This window comes from Mastacembelus armatus, chromosome 21, assembly GCF_900324485.2.
Source record: "Mastacembelus armatus chromosome 21, fMasArm1.2, whole genome shotgun sequence".
Lineage (NCBI taxonomy): Eukaryota > Metazoa > Chordata > Actinopteri > Synbranchiformes > Mastacembelidae > Mastacembelus > Mastacembelus armatus.
In genome coordinates, this window is record NC_046653.1 from 20125949 (window position 1) to 20152781 (window position 26833).

General features: G+C 40.1%; 3 protein-coding genes across 3 annotated transcripts; 1 reads left to right on the top strand and 2 right to left on the bottom strand.

The window, feature by feature from the left end:
- Positions 1-1887: 1887 nt before the first annotated feature.
- Positions 1888-5988, top strand: fzd5 (frizzled class receptor 5). Its single transcript, XM_026296407.1, has one exon. The coding sequence runs from the start codon at positions 2619-2621 to the stop codon at positions 4377-4379; it is 1761 nt and encodes a 586-aa protein (XP_026152192.1). The 5' UTR covers positions 1888-2618; the 3' UTR covers positions 4380-5988.
- A 1087-nt stretch (positions 5989-7075) lies between these two features.
- Positions 7076-16109, bottom strand: ccnyl1 (cyclin Y-like 1). Its single transcript, XM_026296081.1, has 10 exons — positions 15148-16109; positions 13881-13955; positions 13420-13463; positions 12805-12905; positions 12414-12449; positions 12273-12324; positions 11951-12070; positions 11186-11352; positions 9135-9297; positions 7076-8754 (listed from the first exon to the last, which is right to left on the bottom strand). The coding sequence occupies exons 1-10, from the start codon at positions 15308-15310 to the stop codon at positions 8638-8640; spliced, it is 1038 nt and encodes a 345-aa protein (XP_026151866.1). The 5' UTR covers positions 15311-16109; the 3' UTR covers positions 7076-8637.
- Positions 16110-16733: 624 nt separating this feature from the next.
- creb1b (cAMP responsive element binding protein 1b) lies at positions 16734-25075 on the bottom strand. Its single transcript, XM_026295989.1, has 9 exons — positions 24930-25075; positions 24347-24441; positions 22454-22566; positions 22209-22355; positions 22027-22127; positions 21691-21845; positions 21272-21457; positions 20921-21074; positions 16734-20777 (listed from the first exon to the last, which is right to left on the bottom strand). Exons 2-9 carry the CDS (start codon positions 24393-24395, stop codon positions 20633-20635), a joined length of 1050 nt encoding a protein of 349 aa, XP_026151774.1. The 5' UTR covers positions 24396-24441; positions 24930-25075; the 3' UTR covers positions 16734-20632.
- Positions 25076-26833: the final 1758 nt, after the last annotated feature.

Below are 26833 nucleotides of genomic sequence, written 5' to 3' on the forward strand. Positions count from 1 at the left end.
AATAATCAGATACATTATTATTGTCAAAACATCTTAAGACTTAATTCTTACAATGAATAGGTTGATGTGTCATAGACATCAGCTCATTTTTACCTTTTAAGGAGATTTTTGAGACTAATTTAATTATATTCTGATCTTCAATTGGCTGTTTGATGGTTAAGGCTTGACCTCATGGTTTAGGTTCAAATAGATGGCTCAGACAAAGGACTATATATGTTATAATCTCAATGAGGGTCCTCACAAAAGGTCAATTCTTTGTGTGTGTGTGTGTGTGTGTGTGTGTATCCCATAGTTACCTGAGTAGCCGGTGATTCAGATCACGTCTCCTTGTGTTCTCGTTTAAGTCTTACTCAAACAAGTCTGGCACCTGGGAAAATCACAACAGGTAATCACATATGTGTGTGTGTGTCTGTGTGTATTTGTGTACACATGAGAGAGTGATGCCATCCAGGCTTTACAAATGAAATCCTTGCTGTTTGCTTTTATTTATCAAAGTAACCTGAGTAAAGGTAAATCAGGCCGAGAAAGGCTTGTCTTGGCTGATATGTTGAGCACACACACACAAACACACCCTCTGAGACCTTTGTCCCTGGAGAGCATTGTGAGCTTTGTCCAATGTGGGAAATGGCTGAATGTTTATAAGGAGACATTAATATTCCTCCCCACCTACAACTGGGGCTGTATTGTAATATTAAAAGGACCAATCTGAGGATGAATATCTGAAGTGGTCTCTGGTAGCAATAGGAATTCAGACAAAAGGACTAAACAAAATGAATTGAGACCAACAGTCTGAAGTATTACAGCACAAAACAAACAATGAGCAGGAAATGAAAAATAAACCAAAAGTGTAAAACACATTCTATGAATATGAGATTATGAAAAACAGGATGAATTACTACTGATTTTAACAGTATTGTCAATTTTTAAAAAAAAAAAAAATGTGTGTGTGTGTGGTGGTGGGGGGTAGAGGGTCATTTGGTCTGGGTGTACCCAGGAAAGACCTGATTCATTATTTGAAGCTCTCCTAGTAAACTCCTACCTCCTAATGCAGGAAGTCATAAACACAACTGATGCATTCAGGTGCTGTTGGCGGGAGACGTTCACCACAAATACTCCAAAGCAGTTACAGAGGCATCAGGCTTCAGTGAGCTGCAGAATCAAGGGGAAAGAAACTACTCAGGAAGTCCATATTTTCAAGAATTCAACCTGGGGGGGATTCACTAACAAATGAGAAACCCAGATTAGGACTGAGGTTTTAGGGCTACACTCAAGACCAGAAGTCGAGAAAAATTATAGAGTTGAGAGGAGAAGCCAAAAATCTAGATAATGCCAAATACCTCCTGCATTCAGCACCTGAGTGAGAATCAAAATGTTTTACATTTAAACCTACAAGCAGCATGTAATGTTATAGATGGCTGAGATAGACTTTAACTATAGAACGTAAATTAATCTGAAAACTAGTGTTAAAAATACAAATTCAATTATTAGTCAATTTGTAAAAAATGATTTGTCAAAAAATCTTAATTGAGAAGCTGCTTAAATTGTACTTGAAAAACTGTATAACATAAAACGAGAGAAACTTAAAAAGAAACATTCAACTACCTCAAATTTGTGCATTAACAATAAATAAATGTAGGCTACTCATTTACTAAATAAATCAAAGTGGATCAGTAGATGCATATTTTCTTACTGCACTAAATTAAAGGCTGTTATTTTAGACTTTATTTTAACAACTTGGGTGTTTGTCTGATCCTGGTTTACAGGCTCTTACTTCTGAATCACTTCTCATGTTGCAACATTTTTTCCGACAGCCCCTGAACGCAGCTGCGCCTCTGTGATGAGGAGCTGCTGCAGCTTCAGACGGACTTTATTCCGTCCTGGGGCTCAGTGAAGGCTGCAGCCGCGAGCTGCTGTACTTGATAACACCGGATAAGTTTTTGACCTTCGGATTATTATCTTATTTTAGTTTGTGTTCCTCTGCAGAGGCAGCAGAGAGGACACTTGTGAGACTTTGGAACTAAAAAGTATTGTGCCTGAAAAGCGATTTTCATGTCACTGAAGGAATAAACCGGACCCGTCAAAAGTCGCCAAGTGGATCTTACGCGTCCGGCTCCGGGACCAGAGACTGCAGACTTTCAATTTGTTCACTTTCAACACTTAAATTGTGATTTTTGTTTTCTCACTTTTTTCCTGAACATCTTTTAACGACTGTGAGTCTCATCATGCTTCTTTTTCTGGCGCTTGCGACCTGTCGGGAAAAGCAGGGCTGGTAAAAATGTCACCGGGTTGTTAAATTTATTGGAACGTGACCACCGGAGATGAACTTTCTCCGTAATGATTGCCGGAGCTCTGGTGAATGATTGACAGCAGAGTCTCTGTGGACCTTTATGGACAAACTGGATTTACCGTGGAGTTCAAAAGGCCTTGTTTTAATCATTAAGAGCCTTAAGGTGCTTTTCTCTTCGAGCAGAATGAGACTGATTCTGGTTGAATCCAGGAGGAGAAACTTTTCATCCAGTTTTCTCAGATGAACTCATGAATTAAAGGACGCCCTCTTCGTTTTCTTTTATTACTTCTCTTTCTAAATAATACTCCATCTATTAAAACTTATTTTCTACATGGCATCTGCGGTGAGGCACGATCTGTGCAACCCCTTGCTCCTACGGCCCCCCATGGTGCTGCTGCTGCTGCTGATGCTGTTCTGGTGTCTTGGTCTCACTTTAGGAGCCTCCAAGGACCTGGTCTGTGAGCCCATAACTGTGCCTATGTGCAGAGGTATCGGCTACAACCTGACCTACATGCCCAATCAGTTCAACCATGACACCCAAGAGGAGGTGGGGCTGGAGGTGCACCAGTTCTGGCCTCTGGTCCGGATCCGCTGCTCTCCAGACCTGCTATTCTTTTTGTGCAGCATGTACACCCCAATCTGCCTGCCGGACTACCGCAAACCCCTGCCTCCCTGTCGCTCTGTTTGTGAACGGGCCAAAAGAGGCTGCTCCCCACTGATGAGCCAGTACGGCTTTGAGTGGCCAGAGAGGATGAGCTGTGAGCAGCTGCCCCAGCTGGGTGACGAGATCCTGTGCATGGACCAGAACAGCAGTGAGACCACCACCCTGGCTCCCCTGTTTCCCAAGCCCACCCCTAAAGGCCGGACCAGACCACCCAGCCCCCCGCAGTGCGACAGGGAGTGCCGATGCCGAGAGCCCCTGGTGCCCATCAAGAGGGAGTCCCACACTCTGTACGGCCGGGTCCAGACTGGGCCCCTGCCCAACTGTGCCCAACCCTGCCACCAACCCTACTTCTCAGCCGACGAACGCGCCTTCACCAGTTTCTGGGTGGGACTCTGGTCGGTGCTGTGCTTCATCTCCACCTTAACCACCGTTGCCACCTTTCTCATTGACATGGAGCGCTTTAAATACCCAGAGAGGCCCATCATCTTCCTGGCTGCCTGCTACCTCTTTGTCTCTTTAGGTTACATCATCCGCCTGGTGGCAGGTCACGAGCGAGTGGCATGTGGCGCCAGCAGCAGTGTTGGTAGCGACCAGATGCATATCCTCTATGACACCACTGGCCCCGCTCTCTGCACGCTCGTCTTTTTGTTGGTGTACTTCTTTGGCATGGCCAGCTCCATCTGGTGGGTCGTACTGTCATTCACCTGGTTTCTGGCTGCTGGTATGAAGTGGGGCAGCGAGGCCATCGCAGGATACTCCCAGTATTTCCACCTGGCTGCCTGGCTCATTCCCAGTGTTAAAACCATTGTGGTCCTGGCTCTCAGCTCTGTGGACGGGGACCCTGTGGCTGGAATCTGCTATGTGGGGAACCAGAGTCTGGAGAATCTGAGGGGATTTGTACTTGCACCACTCGTGGTTTACCTCTTCACCGGTTCACTTTTCCTACTTGCTGGTTTTGTTTCTCTCTTCCGCATTAGGAGCATCATCAAACAAGGTGGCACCAAGACGGACAAGCTGGAGCGCCTGATGATACGCATTGGACTCTTTACAGTGCTGTATACTGTCCCTGCCACCATCGTGGTGGCCTGCCTCGTCTATGAGCAGCACTACCGGCCCGAATGGGAGAGAGCCTTGGCCTGCTCCTGCATGTCTGAGCGCCAACGCTCAGGGCAAGGACCAGACTATGCCGTCTTCATGCTCAAGTACTTCATGTGCTTAGTGGTTGGCATCACCTCAGGAGTCTGGATTTGGTCAGGAAAAACCTTGGAGTCCTGGAGGAGGTTTGTGGCTCAATGTTGCCCCTGCTGGCCGCAGAAAGCCACTGCTCCACCGTCCATGTACAGTGAGGCCAGTACTGCTTTAACTGGACATACAGGGACTGGGCTGACCTCAGGGCTCTACCATAAAGCTGCTCTGTCCCATATATGAACTGTCCAGCACAGTAAAATGATTACAAAGAACTCTGCTTCGTTCAGCATCCGCAGTACAGTTGCCTGTGGAGACACTCAGAAACAAAGCACCCCAACACAGAACATCAGTGTGGACAAACATGCAGGGCCGTGTGCTTCTGTGTCATTGTGCTTTGAATGTCAGCTTGTAAGAAGCCTTCAATGAAAACAGACTCCAACAACTTTCTACTTTTCTAAGCAGCAGAGCTGAAACATTTGACCAGATCTGACATTTCCTGAGAAAATGATAGTTACATAGATGTATAAAGGACTTGCAGATGCTTCTTCCTATCTGCCTACCCTGTGCACTGAGAGAGAAAAACATATTTATTTATGTATATAATGTATAAATGTGCTGTAAAAAAGATTAGATGTATAGTGTGATTGTTTAGTTTCTAAGCAACTAATGCCAATACCACAAGTGTAAGACCCCAGAGAAACACATGATCTGATCTGAATTGTAAAAACCTGTATATAAATGTGCTGTGTCATGTGAGTGTTTGATATCTGGTGTGTTTTGTACAAACCAAAACTGTGCTGACAAATTGTCTTTGTTGAGGTTTTCTCAGACTTGGAAGTCATCTAGAATAAAACAAAAGCTCTCTCAGTCTTAGCTCTGTTATTAGGTCACATCACAGTTGAAGTTTCTGAAACATGAAATAGTTCAGTCCATGTTTTGTGAACAGATACGTAGTGATCCGGTTAAAGCTGCAGGATGAGGCAGACCTTGGCCTTTACTCCCATCTGCTGGCTCACAATGGAGCTGCTCTTATCAAGAACTTACTCGAGGACAGATGAACATCGGACCACACACCCTCTGCTGAAAAATATCTTCTGTCAAAACATCTAAAAGCATTTGGTAAAATTGGAATAGTCATGTTCATGCAAAAATTTGAAACTATTAGTCAGAAAAATAATAAGCAAAAGCTGTAAAATAATTCCAAGAAAAAATGCCAAAAATGTCTAGCTCTACCTTCTCAAACGTAAGACACTACTTCCTTAGCTTTTTTTTTTTTTAAATATCTAAGCTTTTGACTCAATTGGAAAGAACAAAACCTCTGCCAAAATGGTTTTCGAACATTTTCTGATGGTTTAAAGACCAAAAAATAAATCAGCAATGTTATTGTATTGGGACTGAGTTGAGGTTAAATCATTTTTTGAAAGACGTTCATTTTCATCAGAACTAACTGTATTCAATTTATTACAATTTCTCTTTCATAAGTAAATTATACGTGACAACAAAGCTACACAAACTAAAGATCTGTGGTCTCATGAATCATCTGTTTTTAGAGGTCTGGACAATATAAACTGAAGGAACCTCCTCTCCTTTCAGTTCACATTGTGTGTTCAAAAAAAAAAAAAAACAAAAAAAAAAAACAACCTCAATTTAAAACTGAAAATGATAACATTGAAGTTCACTTACGTGTTCCCTCCCTTCCTGCTGTGATGTTTTGTAATATTTTCATTTAATACTGTTGGTCAGTTGTGTTGTTTTTTGACTACCGTGTGTCAACATGCTAGATAATATCTTTAATTTATTAGTCTGATTTGTGTGAGTAAACGTACGAGTGATGATAAATGGGAGTGACAAAAACTTTTAGTCTGTGCATTTGTTTTGTTTGCTTGACATTTGTCTGCTTTTACACTCATGGACTTTGTCAAAAGATCAAACTGATGTAGATTCTGATTCATATTGTGGAATTAAAATTGAGTTGATCTTGATATTTGGTGCATGTCTCATAAATCAGAGTGTCTGTATAGCTGGCATAACTCACTGTATGTGAAAACAAACCAAATGGATGGAAACTAATTCAATACAATTTGGCCACTTCAGAGCACTAAAGAGAATTGGAAAAAAAAAAAAAAAAAAAGGTATTTTTAAAATTGAAGAGTCATACTCACTCCGGTTCCTGATTTCCATCAATGTGATGCTGTTCCCTGGGCACTTGACAACACACTTGTGGTGAGACGCTCGTTGCACGGGACTCCATCTAAAACTGCTGCCTGACAGCTGTCTTATAAATCAGAACACAGCGCAGAAAAATATTCATAGTTTCAAACCTTCAGTTACTGTTTACTCAGTAATGACCAGTAACTTTCAACTCTGGACACTCATGAATCATCGTCACCACAGAAATAATTCAGCTTTTGGTTCTCTCTTCTCTCCTACTTCATTACACTGATGAAATATTAAACAAAATCTAAAATGGCCACACAGAATTCCTGTGCATGGATTTACAACACTACCTATAGTGACCTAATGAAAACATACATATTTAAGAGAGATACACCAAAGTATAAACAGTATCATACAACCGGTGACAGTGGGCAAAGTAATAGTGACTCTCAGTATACATCATTACACTGAGGATGTACCAGAATCATTTATCAGCACAGGTACCACAGTGATTATATACTGTATACACAGGAGTTGAATCCTATTATATAATAATAAAAAGATAATAGCCTCTTTAGTTACCAATTTCAATTCATCCAGGAAACTGTTCAGCGGAGCTGGTCAGCCTTCTGGATCCTGTTACATCAGTCATATGAAAGAACATGGCCAAAAAAAGTTGCCCCTCCAAATGTAACAGGGCCAGCAGCAAACAACACATATTGATTGACTTAAATGTCACAAATTGTACATAAAACACAATTTGCAATTACCACAAAATATCTTTGTTACATGATTAGTGTTTATTTAAAATACTCCATCTGTAAATTGTTTTTCAATTAAAAACAAGACAAGTTTCACAGCTAGTGGCCTACATAGTAAGCAAAAAGGAGGGGAGGATCCACCAGTCTTTTTTCCCCTCAATATCTATGTAGTTTGTTTGAAAGCTCTGGTCGGGGCCTGGGACAAGTAATGAGTTGATAGGCTCTTTGAGGCAGGGTCAGGATGGGAGCATTAGAGGGGCACAAAACTGACGCTGGACAGTGTGAACCCAAACTTACATAACGTCATTATGTAAAACTAACCGTCATATCGAGCAGTAACAGTGCTGACCTAGGCCCTAAAATCAGTCCCGTTTGACCACCTGAAAAGTGAAACTGATCCCAGATTGGCACTCCTGACACACTACAACAGACTGAAGGTTTGCTCACTTCAGACAACTCCTGTGGAATATTTATAGTTTCATCTGACATGCTATATACTTAATCCAAATGTGTAGATAGTTTACTCAAACAGAATAAAACACCACTGGTATTAACAATAAGGAAGTTTGATTTATGCTGTCCTCATTACCTTCTGGTAATCAATCCAATTTACAAGAAGGAACACTATGTGTTATGATTATTACAAGGGTAGGTCAGTTGATGTCTTTTTTTTTTTTTTTTTTTTAAATTTATCTTATTAACAAATCCCATTGGAAAAAAAACAGAAAACCAACAATGATCCACCTAATACAATCTGTGTACAGCCAACATCCGGTACTGTGTATATCACCACAGAGCACCATTATCATCCAGACACTATTATAAACACAAACAGCCACACTGTTGGACCAAGTGACACGTTCCTTCATCGTCATGAACACGCAGACATTATTTTGCTGCCAGAAATACTCACTAGAACAAATGCACATTAACATATGGCTAAAAATAGTGCAAACAAATGCACTCTTTCCTTCTGTTTGAGTAACACTTAAAAGCTACAGTGACCAGCATTTTTTTTAAAATACTGCCTTTTAAATTAAATAGACCTGTATATTGACCTATGGCCTACAATAAATTCTTTCAGCACAAACCAGTGGCATAGACAGGGAAGCTACAGGGCCTTAGGATGGACTAAATTGTTGGTTTTGTTCTTTTCATGGGATTTGGTGACAAAATGCAGAAAAACAGCAGCCTCAGCTTTTTAAGGCTACATGGATTCACTCCAACACTTTTTCAAAAATTACATTTTATGAATATATCTTAAAGATTAGCTGGATCAAAGTGTTTCCTACCTAACACTGTCCCTTGGAAATAGGGAACAATTTAAAAATAAATAAGGAATTTGTAATAATAGTTGTATGGTAGAGTTGCAGGTAAACACCTCAATTTCAAGCTTAATTTGACAATCATGCGGCATAGCTGTAATGCAAATTACCATTTGGGCAGATCATAAAGTAACATTTCAAGTTTGAATCCTGCCCGATGAGGCTGTTGATCATGTGAGGTGGCCATTATTGTCCAGGGCTGGCTGTGGGTTAGCTGGACTTCGGAAGTCAGAGAGCAGAAGGCAGCAGTCTGGCTTATGAGAGCACAGCATTGGAGCGTCGTATACCTATCAGGTTGTCTGCACTGAGGGATCGTCTCATTGCTGCTCGGCTCAGTTCCTTGTACTTGTCCTCACATAGTCGTGAAATGGCCTGTATGTACAAACACAGTTACTGAGACATTCTCATGAAAAGCTAAAGACACCATTGCATAGTCAGAGGTGTCTAAATTAAAGAATCAAAAATGCATTAAGACTTGACCTAGTTCAATTCAGCATAGTCACACCACATAAAGCCACCTAATGGAAAAAGCTAATAAAATAAACATGTTTCCTTTTAGCTTGGGAATTTGAAGTGGCCACCATCTCCACCAAGACAGCTTCTAATCTAAGGTCAGTGGCAACACAAATACAAGACAATAGATTTACTACAGATCAGAGAGGTAAATATTTCAGATTTATTCTAACAAGACAAACTGGGAGATCAGAAATGAAGGGAAGACTGCTCATGCACTGGGGGGGGGGGGGGCTCACCTCTAGTTTCTGGGCACGCTGGTTGTTGAGAGGCTCCAGAGGGAAGCTGAGGTTGTTGTCATCAGCCAGCTGCCGCAGATCAAAGTAGTACTTGGCATAGACGCTCGCTGGCACATTAATATTAAACTGGAGAAGTTCCAGGAACTGGCGCTCCATCTCATTCCTGGAGGGTAAAAAGAAACCTGAGGGTTATTGCAGATCACCAAAACATTCAAACAGTTCCTTTCACAGTAAACCACACTGAGTGCAACAGTCTGACACAGGGTGTCGAAGGCCTGGCATTTTATTTGTGTTCAGAATTCACAACTTGATAAGAGAAGATTTGATTTTACTAAAGAAAGCGTAAAAGTTAGCAGCTGGAAGAGAAGGCAAATATCATTACAAACATGTATCAGTTTGTCTGGAAAGTGCTTCTGGAGATGGAATCAAATCTCTTCAACAAAGATCTCATCTCAGGTAATGCAGGTAATCAGACCTGTATCTCTGAGCACCCAGTTGGAGCATCACAGCCTGTCTTTTTACAGAATACAACCTCCATCATCCTTCCTCTTCAGCATCACAACTATGAGAAAAGCTAAGGGAGGTGGTCACCAAGGAGACAGCATCCAGGATGCTTTGTTGGTCAGCAAAGGTGGCGAGAGTGAGCGACAGTGTGTGTATGTGTATGATGTCTGGTCTCCCAGGGCAACTAATGGAGTGGGCGAGAGCCAGGGCCATTATGTAGAAGCAGAGAGAGCACTTGAGACCCTCCCCTTCATTTCTCTGTTTCTCTTTACTCTTCTTCCTATCTCGCATCCCTCCACCCTGATCTGACCAGGCTCACAAAGACACTTCAATCCAGCAATGAAAACAGAGCAGAGAGAGTGCAGGTCAGACATGTAAGAGGAAAGAGAGAGAATCAGAGAGGAATAGGGGCTCACAGACAGAGGACACACATGTGGGCAGTGCACGCACCTTTCCAAATCACAAAAGCATGCGTGCGCACACACACACGGCAGTATATTGCTAATGTGACACTGGAAACAGAGTAAAAAGGTGGAAAAAGACAAATAGTGTTTATTATTTTCTGTTTTAGAGCTTCAATGAAAACAATTTCAACAGGAGAATAGTATAAGGTGTGTGTGTGCATGTGACAAAGAGAGAGAGAGAGAGAGATCAAAAAAGCAATTGCAGGAAATCAGGCCTGGGAGCTCCAAGTGCAGCCCCCTGGCCTCTTCACTGGGTTATAGTGGAAGACACGACCAGGATTCTACAGCTTCTATCTATCTTTCTTTTTTTTTTTTTATTAGTAAGTGATACTTCAGATGTCTGAGCTATAAGATATCTGAATTCCAAACACTAAACTCAATTTAGAGATGAATTTGAAATGTCAGCCACAACACAGGAAACAGAAAGTCAACATCTTATTTTTATTAGATTGATGCATTACCTAAATTACCTGAACACTAGTACACAAGCTTGAAAATACAAAGCAAAGCCATTACTCATTTGTGCATCAAGTCATGATGCAAAAAAGGCTGGTGTAATCAGGGGAAGCAAAGCAGTCTGGATGTACTCCTGCCTAAGCACATTCCCAGGGGTTCCCAAAAATTCCCAGGCCAGGTGGGACACAATGTTCTGAGTCTGGAGTTTCCTTTCACCGGGTCACCTCAATAATATATTCGAAGGGACCTTCAAGTAGGGCTACACATGAGACACTGAACAACCTCATTTCATTCCTGTTCAACATAAAGGAAGATTGGTTCTACTCAAAGCTCTTTGAGGTTCTTTCAACTCTAAGGATGAGTTGAGAGAACCTGCACAAGAAAAGGTCTCTTGTATCTGTGGTTTCATACCTTCAACAGAGCCCATGATACTTGATACAACCTTTTTTTCAAGCACCAACTCACTACTAATCAAAAAGAAGGAAATCTTAACAACACATCATCAGCCAAAACAAGTGTGTGTGTTCTATGACATATTTTATCACTAATGCCCGTCCCCACAGAAATAAGTAATTCTCTTTTGATCTTCAACCTGTTTATTTGTCAGTGTGTTTGCATTGAACTCACATGTCCTCCACAGTGATGTCTTTAAGGATCTGGCAGTAGTCGACATTCCACACAGCCTGGTCATCCCAGACTTTAGAGGCCAACAAAATAGCTCCTAGTACAATACGCTTCCAGTTGGAGGGACAAATATCCAGCTCAGCGTAGGTCAGCAGGCGCTCCAAATATACCTTGCAAAACAAAAAAACTAAAAATTTGAAAGGCCAAAACTGTGAACTTTTGGTCTTGTAAAAATTGCTCTTTCTTCCATATATTTTGGCCATATTGACTAGTTCTAGTGACAGCCTGTATGATGATCAAACACCACAGGCTACATCTAGTCTATATCGCCTCTAAGGTCCCTTGTGTTATTTGGGCATGACTTTACTGCTCTCTGGTGGCTAGTTAATATAATATCATATGAACAAAGACTTCGTATTCCTTATTCTTACTGTGAACTTTACCAAATTTATTTTCAGTAATATCCTGTGTCCTGCATTTTAGGACAATGGCGTTTATCTTATAGATATAAAGAGTTTGCTAAGAGTGTCATTGAAAGTGCAGCTGAGCCAATAAAGGATTCTTTAAGGTCTATAGAAATGATGACGTTCCTTTTGTTTGTATCAACAGACAGTATCAGTATCAACTGGACCGGATTTATCCCACAAACCTAGATGTATTCTGCATTCCCACAGTCTTGGCAGGGTGGAACCTTTTATCATATGTAAGCAAAACAAATATATTGGTGTAGGCAAAGTTAAAGCTGTAAATACCAACAAAACCACTTACAAGTGTAACAATGGCACATTCTGCAGTCAGCTGTGCAGCACTGAAAAGTGTTCTGACAAAGCGGTAGATTAGTTTGTGTTCCGGGTCTATACGGGAGTAGTCATCTGGCACAGGCTCTCTCTGTATGGAATGAACAGACACACATCTGAGAAAAGCAATTGTGACAGCTGTTTTTTTTTCAAACCCGCTGTGGTGTGGTGTGCTTTCTGTGCAGCAAATGGTTGTGTCTAAAAGTTGTTTTCAAGAAACTTTCTGCTTTGCTGATACATACTGGGTCATGGCACTGTTACAAGGCTTGTGGGAACTCCAACTACATACTCACTGATAAGGGGTGCAACTTCTCATCAAAGATGTCCAGTGACCTGTCTGAGTCCCTAAACAACAAACAAATCTGTCAACATAATTCACATGCATACCGTCCCACGTGTTACATAATAAAGAGCAAATTACGAAGTCAACGTACCTGTTTTTTATGTGGTAGTATATTGCTAATGTAACACTGGAGACAAAAAAGACAAATAATATTCATTATTTTCTGCTTTAGAGCTTCAATGAACCTGATTTCAATGGGAGAGTAGTATAAAATGTGTGTGTGAGAAAGAGAGTAATGGCGTAACAAAACAGTGGTACACATTCAACAAGGGGGCTTCATTTAAACACATTGAGATAACCCTGAAGAAACGTGATTCACTAAAATAATGTCCTAAATTGGGCACAAGAAGATCTATTTAAGTATAGGATCATCACACTATAATGCACCACCACTTTCTCATTTTAAATGAAACTACACAGTATTGTCTCTGAGAAGTACATCTGTGTGTGTGTGTGTGTGTGTGTGTGTAAAATTCACTCACCATTTGATTGTGCTTTTGAGGTTTGGCTGGCTGACAGTGCTGTCATCTATGAAAATTGTGGAACAGGAGCTGTATTTCTTTGACAATGGACCAGGAGATACCTTGAGATATAGAGACAGTACAATCAAAACGTGGGATAGGAGTTCATCTTCATGGCTCAGGTTCTTTTGACTAGTTTCAGACCTAGTCATGTCTAAATTTTTTTCAGAAAACAAGCATTGGCAAGATCTTGTAGGTGACGTACAGAACATTGAAATATCAGTTGTCATATATGATGACATATGTTTGTGGTTCCTTCTACTATTCTCTTTTCACACAGAGCCTTAGTATTTTGTGCTCTACCACTCTTTCACACCAACAGCAACTCAATTGTGGATTAACATTGAAAACTTGTGATATTTCAGATTTGATACAAAGAAGGGCAAATAAAAATACAAACATAAAATAGCTACTACCACATGCATCATTTGATTTATGAAACTAACTGACTTCTAAAAATCTGCATTGGCAAGTCTACAGTGTAAACTCACCCTGATGTCAGTAAAGACAATATAGTGCAGCTCAGCCCATAAAAAGCAAAAGACATTTACCATCAAAACAGATCCTTACACTTACGTGACTGATGTGATTTATGTGGTTGCTTTTCCTCTTGTCGTGTACTGTAAAGAAATAAAATGTTCAACAAACTTAAGCTAGAAACATAAATTACTGCAGCATACATATTACAGAACTGCATACTACAGCTTATAAAGAAACTATAAATTATTACAGTACATAAAAGACCTATTTTTTATTTTGGGGAACTTATTATTGACTTAAATATTACAGACGTGTGGACCCAGAAACTTTGTGATGTGCCAGGATTGCAACAAATGTAAAAACTGTGCCAATGATTAAAATTAAACAAATATGAACATTAAAGTGTGAAGTACAGTATAAACACAACCCTGAAAACATAGCCACCTTAAAAATTCAACAGTAAATCATGTGTTTCATATAAGTGTATTAGTGCTTCAGATGATCTTAGGGAAAACAGTTAATGCCTGTTGTGTGTGTGTCATGTCAGAATTGCTCACCATCTGTCTGGGATTTGCTAAGGAAGATGGTGCTTGCACGGGCGTGGTCCGATGGGTTAGACTCTAAAGCCAAGTCTGATAAAACAGAAAGGATATCTAAATACATTGTAATGACCATCTATCAATGAAGACCAGTTATGTGGAACTGAGAGTGAGCTATTTAGCTCTGACTCATGTATAATGATGACGTTGAAGGGAAAACAGGAAGCCATTGATCAAGTACACTGAGATTAAGATATTTTACAGATAGCGCAGTAAACTGAAAACAGTGCAAAAAAAAAGATGGCACAGATTTAAACAGGAACAACTTGGAGAATTGTGTTATCCCTCCAAATCTGCCCAAACAGCACATTACATAAAAGTCTAAGAATTAGGTAATGGCAGCGAAGTGAAGTGAGGACAGTAAAGAGACATGAAGAATGCAGGAAGGACTGCTGGACTGATTCTGACTCTGATCCTGCCAACAGCTGGTCTCACCAAATGTACACACACACTGCAGTCCACAATAACATGAATGGAACGAAGAATGCATGGCTGGGAGTCACCGAGGAGTGGCGACATAAAGACTGATAGTACAAAACCTAGATCAGGCATACTTCACAAAGAAATACCAACTCAGTCATAGATGGCATGATGATGCTAAGTTCATGTCAGATAGATTACAAGATCCAGTTTGTTTGCATGTATACAAGCTTGTCAAAAAATGTTCACTCTGGTTAGGACATTAGCTCTCCATTTCTATTTAGTTTCTCCCCCCAAACCACTCACAAAAAAAACTATGAAAATAAATCAGGATGGTAAAATGATGAATGCCTCGTTTATCTTGTTAAATGCTCAATGGTTAATGTGATCCTAAAAGGCTGAGGTGGTTCTTTTAATTATTTACATCTGACTTGGTAAAGTCACGTCAGTACAATCAATATGATGCAGTGTACATCTAAAAGAGTGCCATCATCGCTGCGCTACTGGCACTGGTTGGGGAAACAAGTCTGGCAACTTCGCAATAGCTGAAGTTGGTGTGTGTTGTTTTGTTACAGCAACGAAGAAATGTGTGTTCAGACGTAAGAGGATACGTATTGACAAGTGTCTGCATTGTGATGTATTTTCTCATTCTGTCATTCAATTTTGAATGGCTGGGCAAGGGGGGGGGGGCGGCTGGATTAATACGAATCTCCCTTTAAAGACACAAAATACTTAGACTCAAATACGTAAAAGTAAATTCGAAATCATCAATCTAGTCATCAGAGATGTGCGACACCTAACTTACCATCAGGGACCTCTCTGTCGCTAATGTGCTGCAGGTAGGGGACGGTGTTATCCTCGCTCACTTCGGTGCTGGTCTGGAACTCTTCCAGCCGCTCCGCCGGTTGTCTCGATGGTAGTTTGGGGCTCGACTCGGGAGAGACGCAGCATGACACCGTATTCCCCATCCCACCTCGGGTGTTAGCTTAACACTATTGCAGCCGAGTCCAAGTAGTGCAAATATTCTAGCTAAAGTTTTCTTCCCTTGGCGTTATAAGCATTACCAAGCTGCCGCCTGTATTAGCACAATACTATCTTAGCGTGCTAAATCGCCGCTGTCCAACTCTCAGGAAAGACATTCCTGTCCATCTGTGGCTTGGTAGCTTAACAGTCAAGGTAGCCAAAAAGACTGTCGTAGAAAACCACTGTCCAGATTAGCGTTTTATTATAGTAACAACAAGAAATTGTTCGTTAGATGTAGGTGGTCACAAATTCATTCATTCAACTTGAAAGAGTTTCAGTGCAGGGAAGCTAACTAGCATTGTAGCAAGTTAGCTAGCTAGCTAGTTAGCGTTAGCTTGTCTTAACTTTTTCTACTCCACATGAATTTCACTTTTTGCTGTCGCATAAACACGGGCTACTTTACAGAATAACCATGTTACAGCTTCCAAGCGCCAAATTCTGCCAAATACAGTTTATGAGACTTTCAAACAATCCCAAAGATGTCTTCTTGCACTCGGCTCAGTCTGTCGCCAAATCCAGCCCGAGGCTTCTGCGGCCTCCTGTAGAAAACCAAGGTAAAAACAGAAAAATCCAAGAATGGAAGTGAAATATTCTCAGTTAGTCCAGACTGACTAGGCTTTCCCCTTGTTCTTCATTAAACACTCAACTCAGGAAGCTTGTTCGAACTTATTCATCAGTGCCTCCAGCCCATTAAATGTTTGCCGGATAGACTCCCCGCCACCGCCGCCATCTGTTGCCGGAGCTCACAAACGGCACTACTTGGCACGGAGACGTTAGTGCCACGCCCACTTTGAATTTACTTCACTCCCATTGGCTGAGAAATCAAAACGTGCCCCTTTGACGCCGCTCATTGGTTGAAGGAGCTGTCCGTTGGCGGCGATTTAAATCCATGAAATGTATTTACAAGGCTACTATTTTTGTATCGTCACGGACCCACACCCTTTTTTGACCGTGAAAACTCAAGCCAGCGCTCTGTTGCGCTGCATCCTGTCAATCAACGCATCCCTCCTCATTCATGCAGTACGATAGACTGGGAACAGGGCTGCTAGTTAACATTTATTCGTATGGTGCAGATGTTTTCGACATCTGTATAATGGTTTCTATTGTTAAAAGTTCATTCTGAGATGCTTTCCTGATCAGATGTTTTTGTTACAGCATTTTGGATGACTGTAACTTCTGAAGTGTAGCATTGAGCAGTACATTAACTCAATTGCAGCTTTAAGGTACTTTACAGGGTTAGTACTGCAGCTTTTACTAGAATACAATATTTGTATCTGACATCTATAATTAGTAGTTACTCTGTAAAGAAAGCCCTGTCATGAATGTAACATAAATCATTCATTAACAATACAGTACATAACAATCTTCAAGAGTGTTTTATTGACATAGCAAGTGTTTCCAAAAGTGTAATGTAATGTCAAAGTAACAGCACTTTCAAATAATGGGCTGGTATAGTTCATAATGTGAAAATGTTGAGAAAAACAGTATGTAATGCATAATTTGGCAACCTTGTGTCTACAAGATACTATACAATACATAGCATTTTAAATAGATAACTTGTAAAAGTGGCAATATAGAAACCAGTCACATTAAAAGTTAGAAAAAATGTTAATACTGTTCTAGAAATTCTCTCTATATATACTTTTACACACATGATATCAATCCGTTTCATGCACAATGAGGCCCATGGATATAAACTACTCTGGCACAGAAATGAAAATGCAGTTTGTATATTTGGAAATATACTGTGTAATCACGTCACAAAGTTGAGCACACTATCAAATCAACAGAAAATGATTATTACTAGTTTTTTCAGCACCAGCACTGGATGTGTGAATTACAACAGGAAATTATTTTTTTAGGATACACTTAAAAAGGTTTAATCCATAACTCAGGTATTGCAATGGCACAAATATTAAATTTTCTGTTTCCTCTCCTGTGAGATAAGACAATCAGGCAGGCCAAAACTGTTGTCAGACTTTGTTTTGTCCCTGGAAATGCATTTAAAAAAAAGATTACTTCTGCATTGTTATGTCTCTACATGAATTTAAATCCACACTGTGACATTTAGGAGGAGAGTGAGACATGGATGATATGTACAGCTACAGTACATGGTAATGTGTTGTGAGTCAACAGATGATTCAAAGCTTTCTAAATTACTCTTAAGTACACTGTGCTGTGATTTCTTTAGCCGATTCAATCCTTACATCCTCTGTACAAGTACATAGTGTTTACTGTACAATATCAAATAGAAAAATAAAAGCTGGCAGAGCTACCATGAACTGATGATTATTTCAAAATCAATACAAAAGAAACAAAAACACATTTTAAGAAACAAACTGATTGTCTGTACCGTTATTAGCCAGCCACCATTAATGCCCACAAATTTCCTCTCAGCCTAGAACTGAGGTTGTGAAACTTAATTGAGAAACATACATTTATAGTCAAAATAATGTCAACTCAAGGTCTACTTAATAGCTTCAAGAGCTTTCGCCAAAAAACAACACCTTTTAACAGAAAAGAGTTATGTCACACCCACATGTGACCACCTGTTATCAACTTCCATATTTTGTCACTGAATGTCAACAGAGCGAATTCCATTTGCTGGCTGAGATTCATTTGAAAGCTCTAGAAAAAAGCTATTAAGTTGGCCATGAATTAGCTGATCTTAAACCACTGTGTCCATGAGTAAGAATGAACATTGATTCAGAAACAGAAGTTACCAAAAATTAAATCAAACTCTTCACATATTAAAAATGTAGGGATTTGTGAGTTTCTGTAACAAAACCACAGAGAGCACCTTTCACCCCAGAAATATCAGATGCTTGTTTAGAGAGGATTCAGGTTAGTTTCTGCTTAAAATGACTACTTGAAATAGGGACTGATTCAGTTATGGAGAAAATGTCAATAAGTAATACAATCTTATGTAGCTTTGTAGTAAAACAAAGGCAAAGTATAATAAAACATGTAAAGAGGGCTCTAGCTGAAAAAAAATTTGTGCTTTATAAATTATGAATTGTAGAATAAAAAGGTTTGGGGATTTGTTGTGCAATTTTCTACCAAGCAAAACTATTAATTACAGAACTAATTTATATTGTGGGCCCCAAACTGCTCTCAACAGACTTGCTCTTCTCTACAAACACTGTCAATCCTACACTTAGTACAGCACTCCAAAACGTATCATCTCCAAAGGCCTTTTCTCATACACTTAGCTGCCATGACGGTGGTAGGCCTGGTGGATTACATGAATATTACACACATACATTGTCTTGTATTTTACACTGACATATGTTACAAATATGAAAAGTAGTTTTCGTACAAGCCATATCAAATACACAGAAAAATATGAGGTCTACACATGCTGTAGAATCTATGTACAGTAATATAAAAACAAATGACATAAGTACATGTGTCTCCTCCCAATCCACAGGTGATCTCTTTTCAACAGAATGCCGAATGTTGTCCTCAAGGATTATTAATGTTAAACTCCTGTTAATGTAACCTATACTGTATGTTCTGTATTTCATAAAGAATCCATTCTGCTACATATTCTAAAAAATGGCTCTGCAATCACCAGACACTGCAAAACAGACACAATACCTTAAAAAAGAATGAAATGTCACGGAAAACTGTTAACTTTGATCATCGTGGTCATTTTTTGCTGACAAACTGAAGTTTACTGTGGCACAATGACATGATGTTTGAGCTTAGCTTTAACACAAGTTTGGAAAACATCTACGTCTCTGGTGATAGAATTACCCAAATGTGCATTTTTTTATATAACCCGGATCCCATTTCTTACCCTTTTACACACTGTTCTCATCTGTTATGAAACTTTTTACTCACCCAATTAATTGCTGACATGTGGGGACAAAGTAAGCAATACAAGGTATGTTATATGTTAAATTATATAAACCATTAACATACCTGAATGTGTATCAAAATTGAGATTTGCCTAAAAAAATACAAACAAAAAAAAAAAACAATAATGTTTCTCAGTCTGGCAATTATTTCAATAGCAGCTTTGTCAACCATCTGTGGTGAAAAGGCAGAAAAACAATGAATGAATTAAAAAATGTGATGTCACAATACAGTCCCTTTTCAGACAAGACTGTGGCAATCCACTGCTGACATGCACAATTCCACTTCCTTCATTAGCGGCAGTTGGTAGCATCTTTAAAAACAAACAAAATAATTTCCTTGTGCCCAATTAGTTGTGAGATTCCCTACACCTGTGGCCATATGGTTGAAAAGTAGGTTCACATCAGGATGGGGATCAAGTGGAGATATACAGTTCACTCAAAGCCTTTAACTGCAACTGACTGAGCTTGACTGATACAAAAATGTTCCAAGTCTTAACAGTGTAAATTGTTTTAGGATGAAGTATGTTGTGAACACTCTAAAATATAGCATACAGCTGGCAAAATATCTATTTATATCACAATTTCAGTGTATGCAATTGTTTTCTTATCAATGCCAAAAAACAAAAATCTGATCCACAGTTTAACTTCTGTTAGAAAGCAGACTTAAACGTAATTAAATGGCAGTTCACCAACAATAAGTTGGGCATTATTGCTTACATATGGGAGTAAACACAAATGCTCTATGCTTTATTGTCCTAATGAGGCTGATTTCTTAAAAATGTTAAATCTTAATGCAGCTAAAAAACATTTGAGGTTTAAGTAAGGACCCTAATAAACTATTATAAAACATCTGAATGGGCAGGCAGGTCTGGAGGCTCACCAGTTTGTTTAAACTGGCTAAAACAACTAAAATAAATCATTCAGAAGGTCAAAAAACTACAGGGTGGTTTCTTTTGTTGCTGAGAGAATGTTTAAGGATATTTTTTCCTGAGTCTCAGTGGACTTTTGTCAAACTTTTTCTAGTAGATGGGTGCAATGTTTTGTTAACTAATGTTATGAGTACCGGTCATATGGGTACAGCAAAAAGAAGCATGCTCACAGATAAAGGTGTGTGAAAGAACACCTTTAACCGCTGTCAGCAGATGATTTCTCCTTTAAATAGTGTTGCACAGAATTGTAGATACTGCATCAGTTAGCATTTCACCATCAGTATGCATAGGGGTTCTCAGTCAATTGATGCTGAAAAAATATTGTGTATTTTAAATGTATTAGACTTGAAGTCTGAAAAGGTCATTTGAATTAGGGAGACTGTCAAAAAGCTGTGTGCAAACAGGAAGTCCAGGCAGTTAAAGTATTTGAAAGGAACTGAAATGTTACTTGGCCCCACTCTGTGTTCAGACAGAACTACTCAGATTTATGGCAGTAAAGGTCTTTAAGGGCTTTAAGTTCTTCAATTAGTGTCTTGTTTTGGTTCTCCAGCACAGCCACACGGTTCTCCAGACACTTAACATACTCCTTCTTCTTCCTGCGACATTCACGGGCTGCCTCTCTGTAGGAGGGATAAGACACAATTGGGAACTTTGGGGAGTTTTGGATGTTTTAGAATAGTTTTTTCATACTGAATCTTAATCTGGGGCACTCTTTTCAGGGCAAATATGTAAATAACACAGACAAGTTGCCCTTTTTTCATACCTGTTCTTCATGAGACGGACTTCCCGTTTGCGAGTGACTTCCTCTGTGGCACCCTGGGTGGGAAGGGCAGGGGAAGAAGCCATGACTACCCCAGGGGCAATGGTGCTTGCAGGGGCTGCTCGGATCTGATAGGCCTGTACGTCACCGGAGGCAGCTGAAAGGTTGGCAGACAACAGAAGTTAATTTTAGCTCTTGATAAAAAAAAAACAGTCATTGTTTACTTACCTTACTGACAATAGCAAAATAATTTATATTAGCTGCTAGTACTAAAATATTACCCAGTTCAGACATATGTTCTGCTAAAATAAAATAAAACAGGTACATCTAAAGATAATGGATTCCCACTCTCACCTTGGACCACCACCTGGTTACTGGGAACCAGTATCTGCTGGCCATCGCTGGTCTGTGCATACTGGAGGATCGTGGCTCCGGGCTGGGCAGCTGCTGCTGCGTTAGTCATGGTGAGAGTTTGAAGGCCCTGAACTCCATCTGTACCGTTATTAGCAAGCTGAATGGCTCCACCCTGTGTGATTGCAACTGTGTGTTTGGACAATAAGCTAATAAGTAAAAATTTCAGTCATTCATGAAAACACATTGTAATGAAACTTTTGTCATGATGTGTTTGTCTGCTCTAATACCTTACACCTGTTTTAGATATGATGCATCACATCATATTTTGAGAAGCAACCTGCACAAATTATTCCCTGTCACAACTACCATGTCTGAATTAGATGAATCTCCAACTTCAGACACAGACTACCGTCACCTACTGTATTGGCCACTGCTGGTCTGGTAGATGGGTGTGGGAACAGTAACAGTGGTGATTGCAGGTGTGGCAGCGGCAGCAGATGCGTCCTCCTCAGTCTTTTCCTCCTCGATGCGAGGGACAGCCGGAGCGTCGGATGACAGATCATTCAGGATTTTCCTGTTGGGACAAACAACCATGAACCCAGAAATTCCATCTTTATTCATGTAAAATAGTACAACACCTTTACTATCTCCATCACCATTTAATGAGTTTTCTTATAAGGAGCAGAATTACAAAAAAAATGCACCCAGTAAGTGAGTGGTAAAAAATAAAATTGGTTTAGTTTACTGTGCGATACCTGTACGAGGGGCGCCGTGACAGAATCTCTCTGCGTTTCTGAGAGTCAGTCACACTGTCTACGGACTCCTGAGAATCCTCACTTTCTGCTATGGTGGAGATCTGAAACAAATAAGTGGCACCAAAGAAATATTATAACTTCATCAAACTAGCACTATGTATGTGTTTTTTTTTCTTTTTTACCTGTACTGCCTGGACCTGTGGGGACTGAATAACAGACGGCTGTGCAGCTTGGATGACACCATGGACCTGAACCGTCTGTCCGTTAGGAAGCTGAACCAGCGTTACCGTGGGACCTGTTGCTGAGGCATGGCCTGTTGTCATGGATACCTAAAATTCAAATAATAGAAACACCTCTCAGTATAACACAAGACAATTGGACAGCAGCACAGACTGCATCTTCCTAAAGTGTTTTTATCATGTGTTACCTGTGCCAGAGTAGCGATCTGTGCCGGGGTGATCTGCTGGTTCTCTGTCTCAGTCACAGCAGTTTCCGCCCCCTGCTGAGCCTCCGCAGCTGACTCCATCTTCATTGGCTGAGCTGACAGTGAAGATTTGAAGAGAAACTGTTAAAACTGCAGCACAAAATCTAGAGAATTATAATCATAAATTGTTTATTATATGTGCCACAACTTCAGGAAACCACCTAAACTGAACCATAAATACAAGCGAAAAGAAAGCTTACATTGGGTGAAGTGAAGCTTTTACCTCACAGCAATGTTGCACATTAACATTTTTTTTTTTTACAATTTCTTCATGAAAACTGACTGAAACGTAACAGATTATCGAAATAGTTGAGACTGGTTTTCTATTAACTATTCAATTAGTCAACTAATTGTGTCACTTCTATTTTATTAATTTTCCAATTTCCTGTCTATGGCAAAAGAACTGTTACAGTTCAGTACGAACTTGTGGATACCAAAGTAACATCTGTTCTTGATCAGTCGTGTGGTGAAAAACAATCCCATACAAAGAAGACAACTTCTGTCTGTGGTGTTCATTGTTGACATGTATTATGGTTGTTGTAATTTATTATATGCCTTAAGACAACTGTCACAAGATAATGGAAAACCTATTAGCTCTGTAACACCAAAACCCAGACTCATGGCCTTTATTATTACTGGAATGGTCCAGGTTTGGGAATGGTGACCCTTTATTCTCTCTGCAAAAAAAAAAAAAAAAGATTATTGCAATGTCTGTGGATGATATGGGGATGTTTTGTACTACAACTTGATATTATAAATTCAGTTCTGTTTCTGGGAGGCTTTTGTCTTAAGTCAAATCTTCTCACCATCAACAAATATTCAGTGCCAGAAAAACCTGTGACCACAGTATCACAATACCTCATTTTGAGCTTCAAGGTGCATTTTCTACTTGTTTTTATATATATATCACTCTACAGTGTATTCAGTATTAACTCACACATCAAAATAAAAGTCAGTCCACTGTTGCACCACCTCAAATCAGTCTCCAGAATGACCGAATCAACATCTCAGACAGTGTCAACTAAAACTAAAACATAGTGAGGTTCATCAATGTCAGACTTATGACAGGATGTTGTAACAAACATGATGTATATTTATTCCTTGTTGCCTCCATTTCGCTATACATTTTAAACACTATACTTTGAATTAAAATACTGTGAAGTTGAAGACAGATCTGAAGGTATCTGAAACTGGTGAAGAGCAGAACTATTTCTATTTTAAGACTCTTGACACTCATTACCTCTTTTGCAAGAGAGCTTACAGTTCCTCAAGAAAAGCTCCCTGAATGTGGCGTTGGAGTATTCGATACTAAGGCAGCATTTCCAAGCCCAGGGTGCGGAATAAGAAAAATTGCAGATAAGAGCTGACTCTGGGGACACAGAGGTATCCCTCCCAGTGATCTGGTCTAGTAGGTCTTAGGAACAGGAGAAAGCTTTGCATGTAGACAAAGAGGGATTTAAAGATACAGAGCTATCTGAATATTTCTCCATTTAATTTACAATCACCACAATCAAAGGTCTGTTTGTTTTGTTTTTTAAGTGAAAGAAAGTTTGAAATATTGTTTTATTATGAACCTTGTGTAGAAGTGAATGATTTTAAACTAATGACCACAATGTGACTTTCAGCAGCGTGAGTGTTGATCTCACTGAGCTCAGTGATCTCACACTGTGCGTAGCTTCTCTCCGCCGCATGATTGGCTTTACACATTTCTCCCTCTGCTTTTCAAAAATCACTTGGATGCTCGGTGTGTGACAGCAGAGCCACATGGCCGGGCAACGCCCCCTCACCGCACACGGGCCACAGCCCCGAGAGACAAGCCAACACCTAAAACCTCACCTGCCCACATATGCAAGACGTGCGTTACTTCTCCGGGCCTCATGTTCATGTTTCTCAACCCGCAGCCAAACTCGACGGCCTGCAGCGGCCGATTTCTGTCCAAATCAAATGAATGGAAAACAGGAGCAAGATAATTAACGACGATGCGGTGACATGAGGTGTAGAATCTCAAATAATGTTTATTACATCCAAAACGTCAAGTTAAGTCGAACAAGTTAGAGAAATAAAGATCGCGGGTGACGGTTTCAATGCGCCGTTCTGGGGGAAAACAGCGCAAATCTGTGAGCACAACTCTCTCTGCGTTACACCGTTTTCACTAGCCAGCTGTGCGTGTTAAACCCGCTGAGGTCCTGTCACATTTTGTGATGTGCTAACACACAAACTGTCCCTCCTGGTTCACTATCAAAGCCACACATCGGCTCCGTTTCTCCCCAGCAGCCGCAGCCTCCCCTCCCTCCATCCTGCTACAAAAACACCGCGGCGCCATGATCTCTTTGTTTCCTTCGGGCCGAACCCGACCAGACCGACACTTTCTACGGCCTTGTCTAGTCTCTCTGAGCCCCGGACACTGCTTCGTCCTTACCGATACAGACTCCCTTCGTCACTCCCGGGCCTCCGGAGCTCCACTTTTATTCTGGCCGACACGTAAGAGCCCGCGTCAGGCTACACCTCCGCCGCGTCACCGGGAACAACAACACGGAGATTGGAGAAGGACGAGAAAGCAGATGGCGACACTGACCGGAAATAAACGAAGCGCGAACGGAGACAGACGGAAAATACCGAGAAGAAGCGGATCATACCGACACCCTCCTTAAACACATCACGGGCATGAAGCATCTAAAAATTACTTCTTTTTTTTTAAACACAGTTTATAAGCTATTTTAAAATTATGTAATAAAATCTAAAAAATAAATCACCTAAAACAGCTGTATTTGTAGATGAATATGATACTGTTGGATTAAATATAGATGATTTTGGGTGGATTGATCATTTTAATTTTTAATCATAGTATCTGTGACACTTGCAGAGTAGGCCTACACAATATCTGCTGTGTTTTAAATATTACTCCTACCATAGCAATACGCCAAGTGTAATATTACAATAGAAACACTACAGTATTTATAGCAAAATGTTTTTAAATTTTAAAGTAAAAGTAATTATTGTGCATTAAAATGTCCCATCTGGTTGATACTGTATTTGACATTATTAGCTTGCTAATGCTTTAGTGTGATAACGACTCCAAAGAGGATGCAAATCTTCTTAAGGAGCCATAAGTCCAAAAGGTTGGACACCACTAATTTAATCTTCAGCAATTATGTGCATTTTCTAAGCTTATCATATTTTATAAACCTGAAAAGTACCTAATAACTACAGCTGTAAACACAGGGGCAATAAAAGTACAATATTTCCCTCAATCTCTACACAGTCACTTATGATACTCTGTACTGTTCAGCACTATTAGTTCATGTGCATAACTTGTACTTTTTCACAAAAGACATTTTAAATTTGTCACAGTAGAAAAATCACAGGTGTAACTTACAAAATTAATGATGGCTGAATTCAGGGTCCTGGTACTGTGCAAACTGGCTCACTGTCAGGCATAGCTGAGAATAAATATAGCTGAGAAGAACAGAGCCATTGGTAATGTTATTAGGCTATTGTTTTTCATGGACGACATGTCAGTGTGGTGGAACAGCTAGATGGTTTTGGGTTAGAATCCCGCTTAACCATGAGGAACAGGAGTGGAGTTGGCATGTTCTCCAGCTACTGCACCTTCCTCCCACAATCCAAAGAGACACAGAGTGGGGTTAGGGTTACTGGTGACCCTAAATTTCCCATAGGTGCAAGTGTCTTGCCCGTTAGCTTGGACTGACTCCAGCCCTCTGTGACCCTGAAAAGATAAGCAGTAATTGATGGATATGCTTTTCAGTGCATGACAAGTGCCAAGCCATTCTCACTTTAACCACCAGAGGGGAGCACAAGACCAATTCCATGCAGACAGTAGAGAGCTATGGTGATTTAACTGCATGGAGGCTGCACTGCATTAAGAGCTTCTGTATTTTAGCCTTCCTAATATAAATAAGATGGACAATGAATGACATCTGCTGTATAAAACAGTACAGTTCAACAGTACCACAACGTACATCCTTCAAAAAGACCCTACAGGTAAATTAACAGCTAAAGATGATTATTTTCATTAAGAGAGGATTAATTGCAGGACCAGAATCCATTCATTGTATTATTAAACTGCCAATTGAGAGTACCTGAATATAAAGAAACACACAATAAAAACATTTTAGAAAGTTTTAAAGTGATAAACCAAAGGCAGGCACATATAAAGATAAAAAAATACTTAATGGTGAGGACTTTCAGACTTAATTGGCCAAATTATCACATCCAACATGGGACTGAAAACAATTCTGAGTTAGACTTTTGAGTGCCAACATATCTCAGGACAGGATTCTTCATTAAACCATCGGTCCATCC